The sequence below is a fragment of the Psammomys obesus genome, unplaced genomic scaffold (assembly GCF_907164565.1).
Source record: "Psammomys obesus unplaced genomic scaffold, mPsaObe1.curated_primary_1811, whole genome shotgun sequence".
In the NCBI taxonomy this organism is placed as follows: Eukaryota; Metazoa; Chordata; class Mammalia; order Rodentia; family Muridae; genus Psammomys; species Psammomys obesus.
The window spans coordinates 791538-812316 of NW_026590704.1; the positions used below are offsets into that span (position 1 = coordinate 791538).

At 39.7% G+C, this 20779-nt stretch overlaps 1 protein-coding gene across 1 annotated transcript; it reads left to right on the plus strand.

Moving 5' to 3' along the window:
- Nucleotides 1-7508: 7508 nt before the first annotated feature.
- On the plus strand, nucleotides 7509-8435 carry LOC129677991 (olfactory receptor 4N2-like). Its single transcript, XM_055608675.1, has one exon. It carries the CDS (start codon nucleotides 7509-7511, stop codon nucleotides 8433-8435), a length of 927 nt encoding a protein of 308 aa, XP_055464650.1.
- Nucleotides 8436-20779: the final 12344 nt, after the last annotated feature.

A 20779-nucleotide genomic window follows, 5' to 3' on the forward strand; every position in this document is an offset into this window, starting at 1 on the left:
ATTTCACCTTACACCCATCAGAATGGCCAAGATCAAAATCTCAAGTGACAACACATGCTGGAGAGGTTGTGGAGAAAGGTGAACCCTCCTCCATTGCTGGTGGGAATGTAAACTAGTACAACCACTCTGGAAGTCAATCTGGCACTTTCTCAGACAATTAGGAGTAGTGTTACCTCAAAACCCAGCTATACCACTCTTAGGTATATACCCAAAATTTGCTCAAGTACACAAGGACATTTGTTCAACCATGTTTGTATCAGCTTTATTTGTAATAGTCAGAACCTGGAAACAACTGAGATGTCCATCAATGGAGGAATGGATACAGAAATTGTGGTATTTTTACACAATGGAATACTACTCAGCAATCAAAAAGGAGGAAATCATGAAATTTGCAGGCATTTGTTGGGATCTAGAAAAGATCATTCTGAGTGAAGTATCCCAGAAGGAGAAATACAAACATGGTATATACTTGCTTATATGGACCTACAAGATATGATAAACATAATGAAATCTACACACCTAAAGAAGATAATCAAGAAAGCAGACACGGGGAAGATGATCAATCCTCATTTAGAAAGACAAATGGGATATTTATTGAACATATGACAGGAGTCTATCACAGAAGTCATCTGAAAGACTCTACCTAGCAGTGTTTCAAATCAGACACTAAGACTCATTACCAAACCCTTGGTAGAGTGCAGGGAATCATATGAAAGAAGGAGAGTTAGTATGATATGGAAAGGATAGAAGCTCTACAAGGACCAAATATATCCGGGCACAGGGTCTTTTCTGAGACTGACACTCAACCAAGGACCATCTATGGACATAACCTAGAACTTCTGCTTGGATGTGGCCCGTGGTAGCTCAGTAACCAAGTAGTTTCCCAAAGTAAGGGGAACAAGGACTATTTCTAACAGAATCTCAAGGGCAGGCTGTTTGACCCCCCCTCCCCCCAGGGGAGGAGCAGTCCTGTTAGGCCACAGAGGAGGCCTTTGCAGCCAGCCTTGAAGATACCTGATAAAACAGGGTCAAATGAAAGGGGAGAGGTCCTCTCCTATCAGTGGACTTGGAGAGGGGCAGGGAGGGGATCAGGGAGGGAGTGTGGGGTTGAGGGAATGAGGGAGCGGGATACAGCTGGTACACAGAGTTAACAAAATGTAACTAATAAGAAAAATAAAATTAAAAAAAAAGATCAATTGCTGTTATCTATTCCTACATACATAAGTACAACCTGGTCAGATGGTATAATGTTAATTGTCTGTATGGTTTCAGTACTGAATATCTGGCATTAGATAGTCATTTGGTGTGCTTGTGTCTAGGAAAGACTCTTTTTCCCCTGCACAGTCTTTAGTTGTCTATAGTTCTTTGTGTATGTTGAGGCCTTGTGGAATTCCCCTGTCTACAGTAGTATGTCTATTATCATTGTCCTAGGTCAGCTAATGCTTACGCAATCATGGGTGTAGCTTCTGAAATTCCTAGGAGATACAATCTCACAAGAAAGTTTGTGTTGCTCTGGCTCTTAGAAACTTTTCTGAGACTGATACTCCAACCAAGGCCCATGCATGGAGATAACCTAGAACCCTGGTAGAGATGTAGCCCATGGCAGCTTAGTGTCCAAAAGAGTTTCATAGTAATGGGAATGAGGACTGTCTCTGACATGAACTCAGTGGCTGGCTCTTTGATCACCTCCCCCTGAGGGAGGCAGCCTTACCAAGTCACAGAGGAAGACAATGCCTCCAGTAAGTAAGAGACCTGATAGGCTAGGGTCAGTTGGAAGAGGAAGAGAACATCCCCTTTCAGTGGATTGGAGAAGGGGCATGAGAGGGGATGACAGAGGGAGGGTGGGGTTGGGAGGAGACCAGAGAGGGAGCTACAGCTGAGATACAAAGTGAATAAACTGTAATTAATAAAAACATAAATTTAAAAAAGAAAATAGTATCCAGTTAAAAATAAAGAAAAAAAGAGAAACTTTCTGCCTCCTTTTGTGAAATTATTCCAAAGCTTTAGGAGTGGGAACGGTATGGTAGATGTTTTCATTGAGCCAGCTTCATAACTTCACATTTTGGCCATGCCTTTCTGTAATGGTCTCCAACTGTTACAAAGAGGAGTGATTTTTTTTTAAAAAAATATTTGATATTATAATATAATTACATTTCTTCCTTCTTTCCACTAAACTCTCCCGTATATCCCTTCAGGCTCTTCTTCAAATTCAGCACCTCACTTTTTCACTAAATATTATTGCATGCATATATGCATATACATATACATATCTTTTAAAAATATACCTTGTTCAGTCCATATTATTGTACTAGTGTGTGTGTTTTCAGGGATGACCATATGTCACTGGACAACTGGGAAAGATTACTTCTCCAACACCCAGATTTTCCTAGTTAGCTTTGTGTAAGCTTTAGACCTCATGAGCTTTTCTTTGCCTATTGTGACATAGTCACTGTTGTCATCCTTGCTGAGGACACATTTGGGCAACCACACTTTATGGCTGTGGATTCTGATATCACTAGGGTGCACCATCTCACAGCAAACTTCTTAATCCTCGAGTTCTTACAAACTTTTCATGCCCTCTTCTAAAATGTTTCCTGAGCCATGTATGCAGAAGGGTTTTATAGATGTACCAATCAGGATGGGCTCCTCAAATCTGTACTTGAATTGGTCCTGATTTTCTGTAGTGCTCTCCTTCTGTGCAAAGAGGTTTTCTTGATAAGGAGTGAAGACTCCACTTATCTGTGAATGCATGAACAATGTTTATACATTGTTGTTAGGGATGTGTTGGTTTAGTAAATGTGCATTTGTAGGTTCTCCTCAATAACCACAACTTCACTAGTATTAATTAGTTAGCTAGATTTCCAGTACCAGACACAGTTTCTCTTGTTGAGTGGGTCGTAAGTAAAATTAGAAGTGTATTGGTTACCACCAAAGTATGCCTGCCACTACTGCACTCTCATGATTATTGTACCATGCTGCTCATTGCTGTGGTTCATATGCATCATGGCTGGCCAGGACCTGTGGTTGCCTCCCTCCTTTGGAAGCTTGCATAGAGCCTTCTGGTACCATGATGTGTCGTCCGCAGGTAGGTGGGGCACTCGAGTTATTTACACCTCAAAGGTCTCTAATATTTCATTGAGAGAATATTTGTTTTAGAACCCACTCCTTATATTGTAAACCTAGATTGATATATATTTGGACATTCATACTAAATCCCTAGTTTCATTCTTTGTCCATAGCCTGTTGGCATTTTGACAGTTCCCTCAGAAATTCCCTACAGCTTAGTTAGCCTTCAAATTCCCAAAGCCCATTTTCTATTGCATCACAAATTAGTTGTGTATGTCAAACTGTGAAAGGCCCCTCTGTTATAAGAAAACTTTTAAAAATAAGGTTGCAACAATCAGGTATGGCCTATTTTATTAGACAGAGAAAATGTTTTCTCTGTGAAAATACCAGTGGATAGTTAGTGAGGTAAATATTCTTACTATGCTTTATTTTCATAAAGATAAAACAAAGGAACACAAAAACATAATTCTTCATGCTGTATATTTACTGTCTTGAATGCAAGAAGTATAGTAAAAATAAAATATGTATGAATGCCAAATTAAAATACATTTTCAATAGTACATTTTTTTCTCCTTCTGTTATCTAAAATTGTTTTATTAGGATTGCATAATATTCAGAAAATTCGAATAGTATTGATGTTTATTTTTAGACATAAACTTATACCTAGCAACTAAAACAAATGAGAGCATATAGCCAATACACAATACAGAAATGCTGTCCTGAGAATTGAAAAGAAAATGTTTCCTTGGATCCTGGTTTTGAAAAAGATAAACTTTGACATGGTTTCCTGCAGAGCTTGCAAAAGAGGTTCTTTTACAAGTAATGTCGATGAACACTGATCTGGGGCTTTGACATCAGGTTGAAGTTAAACCTACGTAAGTTTTGAATTTGTAATCTTAGATTTACACTGTTAAAAAAAAAACTCAACGATTTCTGTCTAAGCTTAAAAAAACGTGTATCACTCCTATTTACTTCTTAGAACTTAGAATATCTTGTGCATCTGTGCATTCATACAAATGATAGTGATCATATCCTTTTACCACTGTGTCTCTCTGACTGCTTCTCAGCGGCTTTCATGTCTTTTTTCAGATTGCATGTTCTCATTTTAGTGATAACAATCATACCAAGTACAGTGATTACTGCCAATATGATCATCCTTTTTACACACATTTTGTGCTTTGTTTTAGTTAGGATATAATGTATATGCATCTATGTATTTATTTTTTAGTATGCACACATGTGTGTTTCTGTCTGATCTAATGTGCCTTTTCTATAATTCTTAGTTTAACAATATATGGACATTTGCAACATAATTAAATATACCAATATAAAATGAGAAGAGAGATAACTGATAAATGAATGAGAGAGATAGAGACAGAGAAGATCTTGAATATTTAAAAGAGTATAATCGTAAATATTTGAACTGATTTTTAATTTTAGAGGTTTGTTCTTTTCCTCTTTTTTTCTCTTTCACTCTACCTCTCTTTCCAGTTGCTGATGATAAAGCCTTCATTCCTTCAATTCTATTTTCCATTTTAATTATATCACTTTAAAAATTTGCATTTTAATTCTATTTTCCATTTTAATTATATCACTTTAAAAATTTGCATTTTGTAAGTAAGACTGTGTAAAGCATTATCCTTTATCAGAATGAATTATTTTTATATAATATATGAGCCTTTGGTTATTCAAATTTCATCTCACAACCTATTTATGGTAAATACAAACACCTTCAAGATCTCTTTGTGTATTTATAGTCAACAACAGAATGATGTTATAAAAACTATAAAAGTAAGAGACAGGAATTCAAAGTCTTAGATAAAAAATATTCATGTCATGAAATTGCTGCAGTGATAACAGTAAATTTTCGTGTTTAACCTCATACAGAATACACTCATCATAGGGAGATTAGCATGCAATTTTCTGTTCTTCAATTTCTTAAAAGTTTCTTTATTCACACTTTATTAATCATTACGTCTTCAGTAAGGAAAAACATCCTCAGAAATTGAGGGTTTTGTTTGTTTTGTTGTTGGTTTTTTTATGGTTAAGTAGAATTAGGCCAGTGTTCTTAAGGCATAATTGATGTCTAAAAAACAAACATCAACTGATAATGTAGTTCAATAGTTAAATAAATACATATATGATAAATAAATACATATATGAGACAATAGATTTATAGTTAAGATATAGAATGTATGTGTCACTCCTCTTTTTTTTAACTTTTAACTTTATTTAGTTGTTTGCTTTACATCCCAATAGTAGTCCACATCCTCCTCTCTTTCTGGTCCCACCCTCCCTCCTTCTTTTGTCTTCCCTCCTCCTCTACCTCTCAGGAAAGCCCTCCCACCACTAACTGACTCCAGTACTTCAAGTTGCCTCAGGACTGTGTACATCCTCTTCCATGGTAGCCTGACGAAGCAACCCCCACCAGGGTGAAGTGATTGAAAAGCATGCAACAGAGTCCATGTTAGAAATAGCCCCTGCTCCCCTTACTAGTGAACCTACAGAAAGCCCAAGTTGCCTGTCAGGTATATTTGTGTAGGGTGCCTAGATCCCATCTATGCATGGTCCTCGATTGGTGCTTCTGGCTCCTTAGGGTTCCCTGGCCCAGGTTGGCTCTGTTGGTCTTCTTTTGAAGCTCTTGTTTATTGTGCATCCTTCTATCCTTCCCCCAACTCTTCCACAAGCTTCCTTGCAGTCCACCCAATCTTTGGCTGTAAGTCTTGGTATTTGTTTCCATCCTTTGCTGGATGGAGCCTCTCAGAAGATACCTATGCTAGGCTCCAGTCTGCAAGCATAGCAGGGTGTCCCTGTTGGTGTCAGGGGTTGGCTCTCTTCCATGGGGTGGGTCTCAGGTTGGACCAAGGATTGGTTGGACCTTCCCTCTATCTCCGCTTTAACTTTATCCTTGTACATCTTGTACCCAGGGCAAACTTTGTGGTATAAGTTTTTGTGAATGGTTTGGTTTCCACTTCCCTCCACTAGGAGTCCTGTCAAGTTAGAAGGTGGCCTCATCATCGCCACCCCCCCCCCCCACTGATATTAGGGTCTCAGCTAGAGTTAGCCTCATATCCTCCCTTGCTGGAGCCTACCCTGTTGTAGGTCTCCAGCTTGTCTCAGCACTGCCCCCTCCCACATTTTCCCTTCTCTCTGCAAGCCCTCTGTCCTCCTGCCCCTGCTCTTCCCATATCTGCTCCTCCACCCTTTTTTTCTCACCCTTGTTTCCCTCTTCTTGGGTGTGTTTGCTTCTTTTTGTTCTAGAGCTTTTAGGTGTGTTTTTAAGTTGCTAGTATAAGAACTGTCCAATGTCTTTTTAGTGCTATGAACTTTCCCCTTAGCACTGTTTTCATTGTGTCCCATAAGTTTGGGCATATTGTGCCTAAATTTTCAATGAATTCTAGAAAGATTTTAATTTCTTTATTTCTTCCCTGATCCAGTAGTCATTGAGTAAGGATTTGTTCAGTTTCCACCAGTTTGTAAGCTTTCTGTTGTTTTGTTGTTGAGTTTGAGCTTTAATCCATGGTGGTCTGATAAGACACAAGCGGCTTTTTCAATTTTCTTGAATTTGTTGAGACTTGCTTTGTGACTGAGTATATGTTCAGTTTTGGAGAAGGTTCCATGAAGTACTGAGAAGAATGTATATATATATATATATATAGTTTGTTTGGGTAAAGTGTTCCATAGCTATCTGATAGGACCATTTGATTCATGACTTCTGCCAGTTTCATTCTTTCTCTGATTAGTTTCTGTCTCCATGATCTGTCCATGGTGAGAGTGAAGTCTCCCACTATTAACGTGTGGGTTTCTATGTGTGATTTAAGCTTTAGTAATGTTTCTTCTATGAATGTGGGTGCCTTTGCATTTGGGGCATAGATGTTCATAGATGTTGAGATGTCATCTTGGTGTATTTTTCCCTTGATGAGTATGAAGTGTGGTTCTTCATCTCTTTTGACTAATTTTGGTTCAAAGCCTTTTTTCTTTTTTTTTCTTTTTGTACTAGAATGTCTTTTCCAGCTTGCTTTGTGTCACTCCTCTTAACTACCTACCTTTATCCACTCCTTATAAAATATGTACATGAAGACTTTAATATGTGGAGGTAGGTTGTTTTCTTTGTCAAAAACAAAAGCAAACAAACAGACAAGCAAATATCTTTTAGGACAATGAGAAATAAGCCCAGAACAATGGAATCTTTTTTTTTTTCTCACAGCACAGTCAAATAGAAGTTTAGTACTAAAGTTGGAAGGAAGGTATGGCTTAAAGAGTAAGATGTTTGGCTTTTATGAAATTTAAAGGCTAAAGGACAGAGGAGACAGTTAAGATGAGGAGAGCGCAATGATAATTTTCTTGTGTCTAACCATGATTCTAAAAGGACAAGTGCTATAAGATAGGTGGGAGAGACAGAAATAAATGCTTCTTTTGTTAATGTTCTGTAGGGACTGGTGATGGAGACGGAAAACAGGACAGTTGTCACAGAATTCATCCTCATAGGACTGACACAGTCACATGACATTCAGCGCTTGGTCTTTGTTCTGAGCTTAATTTTCTACACCATCATCTTGCCTGGAAACGTCTTCATCATCCTTACCATCATGTCAGACCCTGCACTCAGTGCCCCACTTTATTTCTTCCTGGGAAATTTGGCCTTCCTGGATGCCTCTTACTCCTTCATTGTGGCTCCCAGGATGTTGGTAGACATTTTCTCTGAGAAGAAGATAATCTCCTACAAAGCCTGCGTCACTCAGCTATTTTTCTTGCACTTCCTTGGAGGAGGGGAATTTTTACTACTGGTCATGATGGCTTTTGACCGCTACATTGCCATTTGCAAGCCTTTACACTATTCCACTGTCATGAGACCTAGGATCTGCTATATGATGTTATTGGCTCCGTGGCTTGGCGGTTTTGTTCACTCCATTATTCAGGTTGTCCTCATCCTTCGCTTGCCCTTCTGTGGTCCAAACCATCTAGATAACTTCTTTTGTGATGTCCCGCAGGTCATCAAGCTAGCCTGCACAGACACCTTTGTGGTTGAGCTCCTTATGATCTTCAATAGTGGCCTGCTTACCCTTGTGTGCTTCTTAGGGCTCCTGACTTCCTATGCAGTTATCTTATGTCATGTCCACAGGTCATCTTCTGAAGGAAAAAACAAGGCCATATCAACATGTACCACTCATGTTATAATTATATTTCTTATGTTTGGACCTGCAATTTTTATCTATACACGTCCATTTACAGCCTTATCAGCTGACAAAGTGGTTTCTTTCTTCCACACAGTAATATTTCCCTTGATGAATCCTGTAATTTATACCCTTCGAAACCACGAGGTAAAAACTTCCATGAAAAAGTTATTTATTCAGCAAATTGTTTGTTAAATGGATTTTAAGTGAGAAGTGCGGCATGAGTAATTTGGCATGGCATTTAATTATTTTTATTTTCTTTCAAATTTATTAGTGAAAACATTGTGTATAAAGATAATGATTTAATAGCAAACATTGCTTGGAGTCTTCAATTTTATTTTAATTATTATTAATTACACTTTATTCACTTTGTATCCCCCCCCATAAACCCCTCTCTACTCCTCTCCCAATCCCACTTTCCCTCCCCCTTCTCCACACATGCCCCTCCCCAAGTCCATTGATGGGGAGATCTTCCTCTCCTTCTTTCTGATCCTAGTCTGTCAGATCTCATTAGGAGTGGCTGCATTGTCTTCCTCTGTGGCCTGGTAAGGCTGCTCCCATCTCAGGGGTTGGTGATCAAAGAGCAGGCTAATCAGTTCATGTCAGAAATAGTCACTCTTCCCATTACTATGGAACCCACTTGGACACTGAACTGCCATGGGCTACATCTGTACAGGAGTTCTAGGTTATCTCCATGCATGGTACTTGGTTGGAGTATGAGTCTCGGGAAAGATCCCTGTGCTCAGATTTTTTGGTTCTGTTGCTCTCTTTGTGGAGCTCCTGTCCTCTCCAGATTTTACTATTTCGCACTTCTTTCATAAGATTCCATGCACTCTGCCCAACAGTTGACCATAATTCTCAGCATCTGCTTTCATAGTCTGCAGGGCAGAGCCTTTCAGAGATTTCTGTAGCAGGCTCCTAACTTGTTTCCTGTTTTCTTCTTCTTCTTCCGATGTCCATCCTCTTTGCCTTTCAGGATGGGGATTGAGCATTATAGCCATGGTCCTCCATCTTGATTCGCTTCTTTAGGCATACAGGATTGGTAGGTTTATTCTTTATTATGTCTATATGAGTGAGTATGTACTGTGTGTGTCTTTCTGCTTCTGGGATAGCTCACTCAGGATGATCTTTTCCAGTTCCCACCTTTTATCTGCAAATTTCATGATTTCCTTGTTTTTTATTTCTGAGTAGTATTTCATTGTGTAGCTGTACCACAATTTCTGCATCCATTCTTCAGTTGAGGGACATCTAGGTTGTTTCCAGCTTCTGGCTATTACAAATAAAGCTACTACAAACATGACTAAGAAAATATTCTTATTGTGTACTTGAGCCTCTTTTGGATATACACCTAGGAGTGGTATGGCTGATCTTGAGGAAGCACTATTCCTAGTTGTTTGAGAAAGCAAAAGATTAATTTCCAGAGCAGTTGTGTAAGTTTTTATTCCCACCAGCTGTGGAGGAGGGTTCCCCTTTCTCCACAACGTCTACAGCATGTGTTGTCACTTGAGTTTTTTTTATTTTAGCCATTGTGGTGGGTGTAAGGTGAAATCTCAGGATCGTTTTGATTTTCATTTCTTTGATGGCTAATGATGTTGAACATTTTTTTTTTTTTTTTTTAGTGTTAACCTTCACTAGATTTTATTGAGGAATTACAGCAGTTCCTGCACATTTCATTCCAGAAGAATACTCTGGTTTCTTTGTAAGGAAACTATTCAAATAGAAATAAATATGAATTCGTGTCCAGTACATATATATTTATTTTATAATATGTTAATCATAAAGAAACTGTTGTATAAAAATGGAAAATATTTAAACGCATTATCCAAAGCAAAAGTGAAAGTCTTACCATATGCAGTGATTATTTAATCAGAAAAAGGAGATAAGTAACTTTTCTTAGAAATCATTTTTGTTCAACTGTGATTTATTGTCATTGTTTAAATTCACCAATGTCAGTATGTTTCTTAAACTCATTTGTAGTTTTGCATGCAGTGTGATTTATTGACAGAAATCTCTCATATCATCCAAGTTAAGTAACTTTCTGGATTTTTATTACAATCTACTGCAACAGCACATTTGCATCTCCTTTTTATAACAACTCTTTTTTTAAATTTATTTTTAATTTTATTTTTCTCATTAGTTACATTTTGTTAATGCTGTATCCCTCATTCCCTCCCCAGTCCCACCCTCCCTCCCTCATCTCCTCCCTGCCCCTTTCCAAGTCCACTGATAGGGGAGTCCTCCCCTTTCATATGACCCCTTTTGGTCCAGTATTTTCAGGACTAGCTGCAAAGTCCTCCTCTGTGGCCTAAGAGTACTGCTCCTCCCTTGGGAGGTGGGGAGTTCAAAGAACCAGTCATTGAGTTCCTGTTAGAAATAGTCCTTGTTCCCCTTTACTATGGGAAACCAATTGATTACTGAGCTATCACGGGTCACATCCGAGCAGAGGTTCTAGGTTTTATCCACTCATGGTCTTTGGTTGAGTGTCCATCTCAGAAAAGACCCTGTGCCCAGATATGTTTGGTCCTTGTGGAGCTCCTATCCTTTCCACATCAAACTCCCCTTCTTTCATATGATTCCCTGCACTCTGCCGAGGGTTTGGTTATGAGTCTTAGTATCTACTTTGGAACACTGCTAGGTAGAGTCTTTCAGATGCCTTCTGCGGTAGACTCCTGTCATACGTTCAATGCATATTCCATTTGTCTTTCTAAATGAGGATTAATCATCATACCCCGTGTCCGCTTTCTTGATTATCTTCTTTAGGTGTATAGATTTCATTATGTTTATCATATCTTATAGGTCTATATAAGCGAGTATATTCCATGTTTGTCTTTCTCCTTCTGGGATACTTCACTCAGAATGATCTTTTCTAGATCCCACCATTTGCCTGCAAATTTCATGATTTCCTCCTTTTTGATTGCTAAGTAGTATTCCATTGTGTAAAAATATCACAATTTCTGTACCCATTTCTCCACTGATGGACATCTGGGTTGTTTCCAAGTTCTGGCTGTTACAAATAAAGCTGCTACAAACATGGTTGAGCAAATGTCCTTATTGTGTACTTGAGCAAATTTTGGGTATATGCCTAGCAGTAGTATAGCTAGGTCTTGAGGAAGCACTATTCCTAGTTGTCTGAGAAAGCACCAGATTGATTTCCGAAGTGGTTGTACCAGTTTACATTCCCACCAGCAGTGGAGAAGGGTTCCCCTTTCTCCACAACCTCTCCAGCATGTGTTGTCCCTTGAGTTTTTCATCTTGGCCATTCTGATGGGTGTAAGGTGAAATCTCAGGGTCCTTTTGATTTGCATTTTCCTAATGGCTAATGAGGTTGAGCATTTCTTTAAGTGTTTCTCTGCCATTCAATGTTCCTCTATCAAGAATTCTCTGTTTAGCACCGTTCCCCATTTTTTAATGGGATTACTTGGTTTGTTGCTTTTCACCTTCTTTAGTTCTTTGTATATACTGGATATTAGCCCTCTGTCAGATAAAGGGTTGGTGAAGATTCTTTCCCAATCTGTGGGCAGTCGTTTTGTTTTGATGACGGTGTCCTTTGCTTTACAGAAGCTTTTCAGTTTCATGAGGTCCCATTTATTGATTGTTGCTCTTAGAGCCTGTGCTGTTGGAGTTCTGTTCAGGAAGTTGTCTCCTGTGCCAATGAGTTCTAGGCTGTTTCCCACTTTTTTTTCCAGCTGATTTAGAGTATCTGGTTTTATGTTGAGGTCCTTGATCCACTTGGACTTTAGTTTTGTGCAGGGTGATAAATATGGATCTATTTTCATTTTTCTGCATGTAGACATCCAGTTGGACCAGCACTATTTGTTGAATATACTGTCTTTTTTCCATTGAATGGATTTGGCTTCTTTGTCAAATACCGAGTATTCATGGGTATGTGGGTTTATTTCTGGGTCTTCTATTCGGTTCCATTGGTCCTCCTTTCTATTTCTATGCCAATACCATGCAGTTTTTACTACTATTGCTCTGTAGTACAGCTTGAGATCAGGGATGGAGATACCTCCAGATGATCTGTTATTGTACAGGGTTGTTTTGGAGATTCTGGTTTTTTTGATTCTCCATATGAAGCTGAGAATCTTTTTTTTCAAGGTCTGAAAAGAATTGAGTTGGTATTTTGATGGGAATTGCGTTGAATCTGTAGATTGCTTTTGGCAGAATGGCCATTTTCACAATGTTAATCCTACCAATCCATGAGCATGGGAGATCTTTCCCTCTTCTGAGATCTTCTTCAATTTCTTTCTTCAGAGACTTGAAGTTTTTCTCAAACAGGTTTTTCACTTGCTTGGTTAGAGTCACCCCAAGGTACTTTGTGTTATTAGTGGCTATTGTGAAGGGTGTTGTTTCCCTAATTTCTTTCTCAGCCCTTTTGTCTTTTGTGTACAGGAGGGCTTCTGATTTTTTTTGAGTTGTTTTCGTACCCTGCCACTTTGCTGAAGGTGTTTATCAGCTGAAGGAGTTCTCTGGATGAATTTTTGGGGTCGCTCATGTATACTATCATATCATCTGCGAATAGTGACACTTTGACCTCTTCCTTTCCGATTTGTATCCCTTTGATCTCCTTTAGTTGTCTTATTGCTATGGCTAGGACTTCAAGTACTATGTTGAAGAGGTAGGGAGAGAGTGGGCAGCCTTGTCTTGTCCCTGATTTCAGTGGGATTGATTTAAGTTTCTCTCCGTTGAGTTTGATGTTGGCTGTAGGCTTGCTGTATATTGCCTTTACTATGTTTAAGTATGTGCCTTGTATCCCAGATTTCTCCAAGACTTTAAACATGAATTTGTGTTGGACTTTGTCCAACAAATGCTTTTTCGGCGTCCAAGAAGATGATCATGTTGTTTTTCTCCTTCAGTTTGTTTATGTGGTGGATTACATTGATGGAATTCCATATGTTGAACCACCCTTGCATGCCTGAGATGAAGCCTACCTGGTCATGGTGGATGATATCTTTGATGTGTTCTTGGATTCGGTTTGCAAGTATTTTATTGAGTATTTTTGCATAAATATTCATAAGAGAGATAGGTCTGAAGTTCTCTTTTTTTGTTGAGTCTTTGTGTGGTTTGGGTATCAGGGTGACTGTCGCTTCATAGAATGAGTTTGGTACTGTTCCTTCTGTTTCTATTTTGTGGAATAGTTTGAGGAGAATTGGTATTAGCACTTCTTTGAAGGTCTGGTAGAATTCTGCACTGAGACCATCAGGCCCAGGGCTTTTTTTGGAAGGGAGACTGTTAATGACTGCATCAATTTCTTTGGGGGATATAGGGTTATTCAGCCTTTCTACCTGATCTTGACTTAATGTTGGTAGATAGAATCTATCAAGAAAATTGTCTATTTCGTTTAGATTTTGAAATTCTGTGGCGTATAGGCTTTTGTAGCATGACCTAATGACTGTTTGGATTTCTTCAATGTCTGTAGTTATGTCCCCATTTTCATTTCTGATTTTGCTGATTTGGATAGCTTCTCTCTGCTTTTTAGTTAAGGGTTTGTCTATCTTGTTGATTTTCTCAAAGAACCAGCTTTTTGTTTCATTGATTCTTTGAATAGTTTTATTTGTTTCTAATTGATTGATTTCAGCCTTGAGTTTGATTATTTCCAGCCTTATTCTCCTCTTGGGTGTATCTGCTTCTTTTTTTTCTAGTGTTTTCAGTTGGGCCATTAAGTTACTTGTATGTGATGTTACAAATTTCTTCTTGAAGGCACTTAGTGCTATAAATTTTCCTCTGAGCATTGCTTTCAATGTGTCCCATAAATTTGGGTATGTTGAACCTTCATTTTCATTGAGTTCTAGGAAGTCTTTAATTTCTTTATTTCTTCCTTAACCCAGCTGTCATTGAGTAACAAGTTGTTCAGTTTCCATGTGTGTGTAAGTTTTTGGTTTTTTCCATTGTTGTTGATGTCCAGCTTTAGTCCATGGTGGTCCGATAGAATACAAGGGATCATCTCAATCTTTTTATATCTGTTGAGGTTTGCTTTGTGACCAACTATATGGTCTATTTTGGAGAAGGTTCCATGAGGTGCTGAAAAGAAGGTATACTCTTTTGAGTTTGGGTGGAAAGATCTGTAGACATCTATTAGGTCCATTTGATTTAGGGACTTTGTAAGTGCTTTTATTTCCCTATTTGATTTCTGTCTAGTTGATCTGTCCCTTGGTGAGAATGGGGTGTTGAAGTCACCCACTATTAGGGTATTGCAATCAATGTGTGGTTTAAGCTTTAATAATGTTTCATTTATGAATGTAGGTGCTCTTGTATTTGGGGCATAGATGTTTAGGACTGTGATGTCTTCTTGGTGAATTTTTCCTTTGATGAGAATGTAGTGCCCCTCTATGTCTTTTTTGATTAGTTTTGGTTGAAAATCTATTTTATTAGATATTAGGATAGCCACTCCTGCTTGTTTTTTGGGTCCGTTTGCTTGAAAAATTGTATTCCAGCCTTTTACTCTGAGGTAATGTTTATCTTTATTGCGTAGGTGTGTTTCTTGGATGCAGCAGAATGTTGGTTCCTGTTTCCGCACCCATTCTGTTAGTCTGTGTCTTTTTATTGGAGAGTTGAGTCCATTGATGTTGATAGATAATAATGACCATTGAATGTTATTTCCTATTATTGTGGAATTGGCGATGTTACTGTGAATTGTTGCTTGTTTGCTTTTGATTTTTGTTGGGAATTATCTTTAACCTATGTTTTCTTGGGTGTATTTGTTTTCATTGGATTGGACTTTTCTTTCTAGTATCTTCTGTAGGGCTGGGTTGCTGTTCAAATATTGCTTAAATTTAGTTTTGTCGTGGAATATTTTATTTTCTCCATCTATGTTGATGAAAGCTTTGCTGGGTAAAGTAGTTTAGGTTGGCATCTGTGGTCCCTTAGGGCCTGCATGATATCTCCCCAGGCCCTTCTGGCTTTCATAGTTTCTGATGAGAAGTCCGGTGTGATTCTGATAGGTTTGCCTTTATATGTTATTTGGCCTTTTTCCCTTGCTGCTTTTAGCATCTTTTCTTTGTTCTGTAGATTAAGTGTTTTGACTATGATGTGGGGTGAGGAGTTTCTTCTCTGGTCTAGTCTATTTGGTGTTCTGTAGGCCTCTTGTATGTTTGTGGACATCTCTTTCTTTAGATTGGGAAAATTTTCTTCTATGATTTTCTTGAAAATATTTTCTGGACCTCGTAGCCTGGACTCCTCTTCTTCTTCAATTCCTATTATTCTTAGATTTTGCCTTTTCATGGCGTCCTTGATTTCTTGGATGGTTTGTGTTTGGGATTTTTCTGATTTTGTTTTTGCTTTGAGAGAAGTATCAATTTCTGTGAGTGTATCTTCAGCACCCAAGATTCTCTCTTCCATCTCTTGTATTCTATTAGTGATGCTTACCTTTGTGATTCCTTCTCTTTTCTCTAAGTTCTTCAGTTCCAGGGTTTTCTCAGTTTGTGTTTTCTTTATTGATTCTAATTCTGTTTTCATGCCTTGCAACATTTCCTTTATCTGTTTGAGTGTGGATTCCTGTGTCTCTAAGATGGTCTCTATTTTTTTGTTTGTTTCCTCTCTTAGTGCCTCTGCTTCTGCCTCCAATTGTTTGGCTATATTTGCATGTGTTTCTTTAAGAGCTTCTTCGTTCACTTGGTTTTTCTTTGTTTCTATTTGGGAGGCCAAATCTTTAAGGGATTTTTTTGTATCCTCTTTAACTGTTTGAATCTCTATGACTATTTCTCTGAGAGATTTGTTGGTTTCCTCTTTATGTGTCTCAATTAACTGGATAATCATAGCTTTAAAATCATTTTCTTGTGTTTCTGCTGAGTTGGAGTGTCCAATAATTTTGGAGGTTGCCAGTGAAGCCATGATATCTTGATTTGCGTTGGTTGTGTTCTTTCACTGATCTCTGGCCATTTGGTTATCCGTAGTATTCACTGTCTGTTCCTGGATTCTGCAGGTCAGACTGGTTTTTCTCTGGTATCTGGAGAATTCTTCAGGAAAATGGGTGAGGTCTAGTGGTTTCAGTGTGTGCATTGGTTATTCAGCTATACCTGTAGAAGGAAAGTTCTCAGGCGCAGAAGGACAAATGCGGGGTAGCGTGTGTTTGAGCGTGTGCTTGTGGGTGTGTCCTAAGGGACAGGGTGTTGGTGAATGAAGAGGCCTTCAGTGTGTGAGAGGGGTGCCCTGCAGGCACTGAAGTTGTTGCAGGCGCTAAGGGATCGCAGGCGCTAAGGGATCGCAAGCGCTGTTGAAGAACGCGCACGCGTATTGATTTTACAAGTCTGCTGGTCTTTGGTGTCTATTCAGCTGGTTTTCTGCCACTGAGGGGTTGGATGGCCCATACAATCACTGGCTGGGCAGCCCTGTGTATTCTGTGCTGCCACTTGCAGACTTGGGGCCTGGGAAGGGTTGTACTGTGGATCTGAGTCTCTGTGGTTAGCACTGTATTGGGCGTATGCTCTGGCGGGGTGGAGTTTTGGTGGTGCGTGCACTCCTGCAGAGCCTGGTGGTGGTGGTAGTGGGGGGTGTGTTCCGAGGGTCAAGAGTTCGGCGAGAGGGCCTAGGTGGCGTGTGTTCTCCTCTGAGTGGTGGCGTTCAGCAGGTCGTTACTACTCTCCACTGAGGCTGCGGGGTCTGGAGCCCTGCCTCCCTGCCTCCAACCGTCTTGGGTCCCAGACACTGAGCTTTGTGGCTTTGGTATCCGGAAAGAATTGTATTGTGGATCTGAGTCTCCGTGGTTAGCGCTCAGTGGTTGGAGCTCTGTGATTGGGCCTGCGCTCCTCCTGTGAGGAGGTTTCTGGGGTTATTGCGCTCTGGCTGCTTGGGATGTGAGCTCCACTGTACTTCCTGCTGCGGTCTAGCTTGGGATCCTGTCAGCGGGATGGGGGAGGGGACGCTCTGTGGGTCCGGAGGGCCCTGAGCATCCTCAGTGGGGCCAGGTGGGACGTGTGTCCAAGGAGGGGACGGGTGTTCAACGAGTGGTTACAGCAGACCGCTGCTGTAAGGGGCCCGGAGCACTGTCTCTGCTGCCTTGATCTCCCGGATGTGAGCTTTGTGCTCAGCTGCCTGGTGCTGTGTGCGGGTTTCCCCTCGGGAGGCCCCGGCAAAGGAAGCACCCTATTTCCTTCCCGGAGAAGTCCGCGCCTGATCTAACTCTACTAGCACACCACGCTTCTGTGGTGGCCCCTCTCCTTTAGAAAGCCCAAAAGTCCAAATTCTAGCTTCGATTGACTCTCCACTCACCAATTCCGGAGATTCATGTCTTCTGCCTCTCCAAAATGGTGTGCTCTGCTCGCCAGCATCTTGGAGTCCTCCTGAACATTTCTTAAAGTGTTTCTCTGCCCTTCAATATTCCTCTATCAAGAATTCTCTGTTTAGTTCTCTTCCCTTTTTTTTAATTGGATTACTTGATTTGTTGCTTTTTAACTTCTTGAGTTCTTTATATATACTGGATATTAGTCCTCTGTCAGATAAGGGTTGGTGAAGAACCTTTCCCAATCTGTAGGCTGTCGTTTTTTACTGAGGACAGGGTTCTTTGCTTTACAGAAGCTTTTCAGTTTCATTAAGTCCCATTTATTGATTGTTGATCTTAGAGCCTGTGCTGTTGGTGTTCTGTTCAGGAAGTTGTCTCCTGTACCAATGAGTTCAAGGCTCAACCCCACTTTTTTTCTAACCAATTTAATGTGTCTGGTTTTATGTTGAGGTCTTTGATCCACTTAGACTTCAGTTTTGTGCAGGGTGATAAGTATGGATCAATTTGCATTTTTCTACATATAGACATACAGTTAGACCAGCACCATTTGTTGAAGATGCTATCTTTTTTCCATTGAATGGTTTTGGCATCTTTGTCAAAGATTAGGTGTCCATAAGTGTGTGGGTTTATTTCTGGGTCTTCTATTTGGTTCCATTGATCCACCATTCTGTTTCCATGCCAGTATCATGTAGTTTTTATTACTGTTGCTCTATAGCACAGCTTCAGATCAGGGATGGTGATACTTGTAAAAGATCTATTATCATAGAGGATTGTTTTAGCAATTCTGGGTTTCTTGTGTTTCCATATGAAGTTCAGAATTTTTCTTTCAAGGTCTGTACAGAATTGTGTTGGTAATTTGATGGGAATTGCATTGAATCTATAGATTGCTTTTGGCAGAATGACCATTTTCACTATGTTAACACTATCAATCCATGAGCACGGGAGATCTTTCCATTTTCTCATATCTTCTTCTAATTCTTACTTCAGAGACTGGAAATTTTTTTGATGTATAATTTTATTTTATTTTGTTTTTTATTAATTACACTTTATTGACTTTGTATCCCCCCATAAGCCCCTCCCTCCTCCTCTCCTGGTCCCACCCTCCCTCCCCCTTCTTCACGCATGCCCCTCCCCATGTCCACTGATAGGGGAGGTCTTCCTCTCCTTCCTTCTGATCTTAGTCATTTAGATCACATCAGGAGTGGCTGTATTGTCATCTTTTGTGGCCTGGTAAGGCTGCTCCCCCCTCAGGGAGAGGTGATCAAAGAGCTGGCCAGATTATGTCAGAGGCAGTCTCTCTTCCCATTACTATGTAACCCACTTGGGCACTGAACTGCCATGTGCTCCATCTGTGCAGGGGTTCTAGGTTTTCTCCATGAATAGTCCTTGGTTGGAGTATGAGTCTCTGGGAAGACCCCTGTGTTCAGATTTTCTGGTTCGGTTGCTCTCCTTGTGGGGTTCTTCTCTCCAGATCTTACTATTTCCCACTTCTTACATAAAATTCAATGCACTCTGCCCAACAGTTGGCCATAAGTCTCAGCATCTTCTTTGATAGTCTGCAGGGCAGAGCCTTCCAGAGGCCCTGTGTGGCAGGTTCCTAGGTTGTTTCCTGTTTTCTTCTTCTTCTGATGTCCATCCTCTTTGCCTTTCTGGATGGGGATTGAGCGTTTTAGTCAGGGTCCTTCTCTCTTGATTATCTTCTTTAGATGTATAGATTTTAGTAGGTTTATCCTATGTTATATGTCTATATAAGTGAGTATATGCCGTGTATGTCTTTCTGTTTCTGGGATAGCTCACTCAGGATGATCCTTTATAGGTCCCACCATTTAACTGCAAATTTCATGATTTCCTAATTTTTCATTGCAGAGTAATAGTCCATTGGGTAGATGTACCACAATTTCTGTATCCATTCCTCAGTTGAGGGGCATCTGGGCTGTTTCCAGCTTCTGGCTATTACAAATAAAGCTGCTACAAACATGGTTGAGCAAATGTCCTTATTGTGAACTTGAGCATCTTTTGGATATATGCCTAGAAGTGATATGGCTGGATCTTGAGGAAGTGCTATTCCTAGTTGTCTGAGAATGCGCCAGATTGATTTTCAGAGTGGTTGTACAAGTTTACATTCCCACTTGCAGTGGAGGAGGATTCCCCTTTCTCCACAACCTCTCCAGTATTTATTGTCACTTGAGTTTTTGATCTTGGCCATTCTGATGGGTGTAAGGTGAAATCTCAGGGTCGTTTTGATATGCATTTCCCTAATGGCTAATGAGTCTGAGCATTTCTTTAATTGTTTCTCTACCATTCGATATTCCTCTATAGAGAGTTCTCTGTTTAGCTCTGCTCCCCATTTTTTAATTGGATTACTTGTTTTGCTGCTTTTCAACTTCTTTAGTTCTTTATATATACTGGATAAAAGCTCTCTGTAAGATAAAGGGTTGGTGAAGATTCTTTCCCAATCTGTAGGCAGTCGTTTTGTTTTGATGACAGTGTCCTTTGCTTTACAGAAGCTTTTCAGTTCCATGCTGTCCCGTTTATTGATTGTTGCTCTTAGAGCCTGTGCTGTTGGTGTTCTGTTCAGAAAGTTTTCTCCTGTACCAATGAGTTCAAGGGTATTCCCACTGTTTCTTCTAACCGATTTAATATGTCTGGTTTTATGTTGAGGTCTTTGATTCACTTGGACTTTAGTTTTGTGCAGGGTGATGAGTATGGATCTATTTGCATTTTTCTACATGTAGATATTCAGTTAGACCAGCACCATTTGTTGAAGATGCTATCCTTTTTCCATTGAATGGTTTTGGCTTCTTTGTCAAAGATCAGGTGTCCATAAGTGTGTGGGTTTATTTCTGGGTCTTCTATTTGGTTCCATTGATCTACCATTCTGTTTCCATGCCAGTATCATGTAGTTTTATTACTGTTGCTCTATAGTACAGCTTGAGATCATGGATGGTGATAATTGTAGAAGATCTTTTATCATAGAAGATTGTTTTAGCAATTCTGGGTTTCTTGTGTTTCCATATGAAGTTCAGAATTTTTCTTTCAAGGTCTGTACAGAATTGTGTTGGTAATTTGATGGGAATTGCATTGAATCTGTAGATTGCTTTTGGCAGAATGACCATTTTCACTATGTTAACACTACCAATCCATGAGCACGGGAGATCTTTCCATCTTTTGATATCTTCTTCTAATTCTTTCTTCAGAGACTGGAAATTGTTTTATACAAGTCTTTGACTTGCTTGGTTAGGGTCACACCAAGGTACTTTATGTCTTTTCTGGCTATTGTGACAGGTGTTATTTCACTAATTTCTTTCTCAGCCATTTGTCT